At 51.5% G+C, this 6,424-nt stretch overlaps 1 protein-coding gene across 1 annotated transcript in view; it reads right to left on the minus strand.

Annotated features, from left to right (window-relative positions):
• Window positions 1-211: 211 nt before the first annotated feature.
• The window catches only part of SIX1 (SIX homeobox 1), an 11,093-nt gene continuing 4,880 nt past the window's right edge, over window positions 212-6,424 (minus strand). The window contains exon 2 of the mRNA XM_015422016.1: window positions 212-820. Within this exon, the coding sequence (XP_015277502.1) occupies window positions 526-820 (295 nt within the window). The 3' untranslated portion in view covers window positions 212-525. The remainder of the gene's footprint in view (window positions 821-6,424) is intronic.

The following is a 6,424-nucleotide window of genomic DNA, read 5'->3' on the forward strand; positions in this document are numbered from 1 at the left end:
CTCTGGCTCACACATTTTGTCTTAGCTCAGGAAGGACGGCTCCAGAACAGTGTTCCCTCTAAGCTGAGTTACTGTGAGCTAGCTCACAGCTTTTTTTAGCCTCCGGCTCACACGTTTTTGTCTCCGCTCAAGAAGAATGGCTCCAGAGCAAACTAATTTATGCAGCAGCCAAATCGCTCGCTCACAACTTTCGTGCCACCAGCTCACAAAGTAGAATTTTTGCCCACAGGACTCCACAGCTTAGAGGGAGCACTGGTGGGTGGGAGAGAGAGGTGTGTATTTACCTGTAGGCTGCCTTATCTTTGTTTTTGCTAAGACCTCATGGATTTGGGAGGGGGAGGCGCGATGGAAAAAAAGAAGAGTGGAAAAGTGGGAGGTGGGGCCGATTCACCCAAAAAAGAAAAAAGAAAAAAAGAACCTGTAGAGTCACTGTTAAGAACCACCAGGTGGAAACCATGTCCCCTTATGTACAAGTGCCGTGTGTGGTGGTGGTGGTGGTGGGGAAGCCCGCCTGAGTCGCTGGGATTATGAGCCCAGGTCCACCAAACTGGACGTCAGAGGTCCCAAGAGCGAATCCTGCAGCTGGTGCTGGTGGGCCTGCAGGCCGTGGGGTGCCTGCGAGGCGCTTAAGCCGGTCAAGGAATAGCCGGAGTTCCTGGCGTGGCTGAGGTTCCCCTGGAGCAGGAGAATGGAGTTCTGGTCGGGGCTCTGCGGCGGGGAAAACTCTTCCTCCGAGCTGGACATCAGGGGCTTGGCTCCATCCAGGGGGGACAGCTGGTTGGGCTTGTTCGTGGAGGCATTGTTGTTCTCCGTGTTCTCTCTGGAGGGGGAGAAAGAGACCCCGGAAAGGTGGGGGTGTCAGTCATAGGTCCCTAAAGCGAAAAGGGGTAGGTGGGGTTGGGGTGGGAAAGGGGGCAAAGAGCCTAAGGGACTGCTGGCGCTCCCTCCTCCCCAACCTATTTATTCCAAACATTTATTAGCTGCTTTTCCGCCTCCTGGAGCTCGAGGCGAATTACAGTACTGATAAAACCACCCGATGGAGCAGATGAAAATGCCTAAAACCGAAATTTAAAAAAGAAGTTGGGATTGCTTGAACAAAATGCAGTCCTAAATAAAACACGCTTCACGGGTGAAAGCGAGGGGGGCCGAGGGCACCTCCCTGAGAGAGGGAAAGGACCCAGGGGCCGCCACTGAAAAGGCCCTGTATGCAAACCAGCTTATTGGATTGATGGGACCAGCGGAGCCGGCTTGCAAGAGACCCCCAGGGGGTGCTAGCTTGGACAGGGTCGTACACCCCCCCCCCCCCCAGGCCGGGGTGGTAGCTGATCAGTATGAAGGAAATTAGCTGTTGTAGATTTTCCAGGTTGTATGGCCGTGGTCTTGGCATTGCAGGACCTGACCTTTCGCCAATAGCTGTGACTGGCATCCTCAGACGTATAACACAGAAAGATGGAGTACCCTCTTGTTGGGTGATAGTGAGATATTGAAAAAATGGTATTTAGCAGAGAGAAGATAGTCCAGCAGTCCCAGAATAAAATAATTCAGACTCAGAGTCCATGTGTGATTAAAATATAAAGTTTTTACTAAATTCTAGCATGGGAAGGGTAACTGGGATGAAAATAACAACAGAGCAAAATCTGCTACATCCTTACTCTACAAAGACAAAACTAGAAGAGAGAAATTATGGCTACTCTTACTTCTTCTTCAGAACACCAAACAAAGATGGGAAGAGAGCCATAAAATGCTAATACACCTTGACACTTTAGTCCCAATCAAATTCCTAGATCGGGGAGAAAATTTCCGGGTATTCTACAGCTAAAGAACATTGGTTACATGAAAAACATGTGACTTCCTGTGAGTAACATAAACAAACATTTAACCCCAGATATACTGAGTGTTTTCAACTTGTAATACCCAACACCTCTGTGTCAAGGTGAGAAGAAAAATGGTAGGCATCTACTACTGAGTATATCTACTCAGGAAGGTAGGGTAGGGCTGAGTCATTATCTTGTAGGAGTTCCCCAGGCTAATGGAGGAGCTTTCCTGAGGAGGCTCTTTTGTATATGTATGTGTATATCTATATGAGTACACATAGATGTATATGTATATTGATTGTATATGAAGGAAGCTTTCTGCGCGGGGTCTGTGTGTACATATATATGTATATAGATTGTATATGAAGGAAGTTTTCTGCATGGGGTCTGGAGCTCCAATCCTAGAGAAATCCTAGGCAGAGCTGCTTTTCTAGCTTAGTTATCCCTGTTCAGAACCGCCCTGCAAGTCAAATTCCTTTCCATCGACTCACCCGGACAGGTGATAGAACTTAAGTCTGATGTGCCCAATTGTTTCTCTTTCTCTCTCAACCAAACGTTCCTGCCCCGATCCTAAACTCGCCGGGCGCAGTAATCGCTCCCTCCCCACAAGCCCCACCAAAGAGAATGTCATCAGAAACAATTCCCAGGGGTTTCCAGAGGAGACGGGCACAGGATCGGGTGGGGCTGGCAAACCCTGTGCCCTAAGGCCTTTTACACGGGAGTAAAACCCCACTGGAACCCAGGGCTTTTCCGCATGGGTCTCTCACACACACCCCGTTCCTTCTGGCCCCGCGCGACTTCGGCTTCTGCCCGGACTAAACCCGATCCGGTTCTCCGGAAAGAGCTGGCCAGACGGTTATAGCCTGAAAGGCTGAGGGTTTGGCGGCCTGGGCTCTCCGCCTTCGGTCGGTTTGGGTCATCCTCTGCTTTCCAGGGGGAACAAATCCCCATTGGGATCAAGGGCAGTCCCTTCCAAAGTTGGGGAAGTTTTTAAAAATCGCTTCTAATGGGGGGGAGGAGGGAGGCTGGGAGGAAAACAAACTGGACGCTATTTCAGATATTTCTGTGCTTTCCAGAAAGGCGCCAAATCGGCGGGGGTGACCTTTTTAAAAACAACAAGTAAACGTTTAAAAAGCAAAACACGCGGGGGACGCATCCAAGACCCAGGCCGAGGGAGGCGCCTTCTCGTTCCAGCGATTTCCGCGAGAGGATCAACGCGCCCTCGATCCTTCCGTGATTGTGTTGAGCCGCGTAAAGTTCTCGCAGGGCGCACCGGATCGAGCCCGCGACATTCCGTGTTGACCAAGGCCAGCGAAGCTTGGGCCACCGGGGTTCGGGTGAGGCTCCGAACCTCTCCGGTTAATCCCGATGGCGGGTCAATAATTCCCCCGAAGGGTTTCCAGCGAGAGAGCCCGGGGGGAAGTGAAAGCCATTCCGCTTGCAAACGGATGGACTTCCGAATCCAGTGCGGGAGCGTTTCCTGCCTTCCGATCCTGGCTCATCACAGCCAGATCGAGACTGCAGTGTGTTCCCTCTAAACTGAGTTCGTGTGAGCCAGCTCACAGTCTTTTAGCCGCCGGCTCGCACCTTTTTGTCTTCGCTCGGGAAGGAGGGCTCCAGAGCAATGTTCCCTCTAAGCTATGGAGTCTTGTGAGCAAAATGTCTACTTTGTGAGCTCTTTGCATTAAAGCTGTGAGCAAGTGATTTGGCTACTGCATAAATTAGTTTGCTCCGGAGCCATCCCTTCCTGAGCTAAGACAAAAATGGGTGAGCCGGAGGCTAAAAAACTGCGAGCTAGCTCACACTAACTCAGCTTAGAGGGAACACTGCTCCAGAGCCAACTAATTGATGCAGTGGCCAAATCGCTCGCTCGCAACTTTAATGCCAGGAGCTCACCAAGTAGAATTTTTGCTCACGGGACTCCATAGCTTAGAGGGAACATTTTCGGAAAAGGTGACTTCCTTAGGCAATCAATCAATCAATCCCCGCGGCCTTGGATCCGTGGATCTTTTTTAAAAATACCGGACGCATGCAGACGAACGTTTCCATCGTGTCCTGATTTTTTTAAAAAAATCCTCCTTCCAAGGGAAGGAGGAATAGAGAGCGCTAACAGACACACGGGGACAGGAGCGCGCGTTGCCCCTTGCAACCCTTTTGGGGACAGAAGAGCAGGGAAGAGGAGACATCGATGCAAAACAGAACGCAACGAAAGCAGGTCTTTTCCTCCCCGCTCCAGCCGGCAGCTTCGTATCTGCGCCGTTTCTCTGTCCCTTCTACTCGGGAGCAAGCACCCCGGAGGCCCAGTCCTGAATCAGCCCGCGCGGAACTGCGCCTTGGCCCGGGGATACCAAACTCAGATTTCTGTTTCTAAGGGCTAGAATAGGTCGTTCTTCGGCAGAAAGTCCGGTCGATTTCAAGGACTTTGATTTCGAACATCCTACGCGCATCCTTCGTTGCGGCTACTTTAAAGCGGATCAACGCCCCCTTTTCTGTACGGGTTTGGATAGGTGTCAGGGGAAGAATTAGGAATCACGGTTGACCCCACCCCACCCCCTTTCCATGACACACAACCCACAGAATCCATTATCATTATTATTATTAGAATCATAGAATGTTAGAGTGGGAAGGGACATTGCAGGTCATCTAGTCCAACCCCCTGCACTCTGCAGGAGCATAGCGGAAAGATAGCCCTACAACATACCCGAAAGATGGTCGTCCACTCCAGCCTCCGCTTGAAAACGTCCAGCGAAGGAGCATCCACCACCTCCCGAGGCAGACTGTTCCACTGCTCAAACACTCTTACAGTTAGGAGGTTTCTCCTGATATTTAGCCGGTAACGACTCCCTTGTCATTTCCACCCATTAGATCTAGTCTTGCAATCCGGAGCAAGAGAGAATAGATCTGCTCCATCTTCTACATGACAGCCCTTCAAATACTTGAAGATTATTATTATTATTATTATTATTATTATTATTATTTTCTACTCCGCCCTCCCAGCCATAGACAAGACCTTCCCAAAAATTAAAAGTCTGATTTCCCTGGGAACGAGTCACACCCATCGGGCACCCCGAAGACTCTCTCTGTCCCCCGAATCGTGGCCCCGGCCGCAGGTGAAACACAGAGGGGGGGGGAGAGAAAGAGGGGGAAACGTTTTACGATTCTCCGAAGAGCCGGCCCGTATTTTCCTAATGGCTTCACGGCTGCTGCAGCTGCCGGCCACGGCCTCTTATTTAGACAGCTGCTCCGGAGCTCCGTTGATGTCAGTGTTAGCTTTAGGCGAGGGAGATGGGAGGGGGATCGGTGGCCCACACGAGCCTTTTGGGCCAGAACTGCGCAGACACAAATCTCCAAATATTTGGGGGAAGGGGGGGGGGATTGCTCAATACCGTGGAGAAGACAGGAGGAGTTATTTCTTTGCTTTGTGTTGGTTAGGTGTTGTTGTTTTTTTCGCTGGAGCCACGCTTTCCTTCTGGAAGGCGTGTGAACGCTCCTGATGAGGATTGGAGAGCGACGGAGGGAGCTCTCGGGGAGGCCGTCGTCGCCAGGGAAACTTTAAACTGGGGTGCTTTCCCCCCCCCCCCCCCAAATGTTTCACAGCTGCATCCAATGCTCCCTCTAAGCCATGGAGTCTTGTGAGCAAAAATTCTACTTCCTGAGCGACTGGCATTAAAGTGGTGAGCGAGCGAGCGATTTGGCTGCTGCATAGATTAGTCTGCTCTGGAGCCATCCCTTCCAGAGCTCAGACAAAAATGTGTGAGCCGGAGGCTAAATGACTGTGAGCTAGCTCACACTGACTCAGTTTAGAGGGAACACTGGCTGCATTGGTCAGAACCAGATTTCCCCAATGGCTGCTGGCCCACGACTCACTCACAAGCCCGGCCCACGTGTGGAAAGGGTGAAAGGAGGTTTTAAATACTAGCCTGCGTGCGGTCCTGCCACCCTACCCGAGGCATCGGTGCTCTAAATGTCTGCCCGCATCTCCATCGTTAAAAAGCGACAATTTCCTACCCGGATTGACTCCAGGGCAGCCGGAATATCTATACTCATTTATTCAGAAAGTCCCCGCCGTTGACTTCCAGCGCACTCGCCCGTAGGCCTACCGCTGCTCTGCTCGCGGAGCTCTGGGGATGGATCCGCGGCCCGTTTACTTAATTTAACCCGCAGGGGAACGCGACCCACATAAGAGAGCCCCTGCCGGCTGCAAAGCTACCAAGCTACCGTGGCTTCCCGGCCCCCCCTCCCCGGGGCCTTTCCCACCCTCCAAGCGGCCTGAGATTCCTTCTCTAGCAGGCCAGACTCCAAGGCAGTGTTCCCTCTAAGCTGGGTTAGTGTGAGATAGCTCACAGTTTTTCAGCCTCCGGCTGACACATTTTTGTCTTCGCTCGGGAAGGATGGCTCCAGAGCAAACTTAATTTATGCAGCAGCCAAACTGCTCGCTCAAAACTTTAATGCTAGTCACTGACAAAGTAGAATTTTTGCTCACAAGACTCCACAGTTTAGAGGGAGCGGGATGTTTTTTTCTGAAATCTGGTTGGGGGGTGGGGATCCGCGCCATCCCGCTGCGGGATCCAGGCTTCCACGACTAATCCGGATTCCCAAGGAACCCTCTT

Source organism: Gekko japonicus, unplaced genomic scaffold, assembly GCF_001447785.1.
Source record: "Gekko japonicus isolate JY-2015 unplaced genomic scaffold, Gekko_japonicus_V1.1 scaffold166, whole genome shotgun sequence".
In the NCBI taxonomy this organism is placed as follows: domain Eukaryota; kingdom Metazoa; phylum Chordata; class Lepidosauria; order Squamata; family Gekkonidae; genus Gekko; species Gekko japonicus.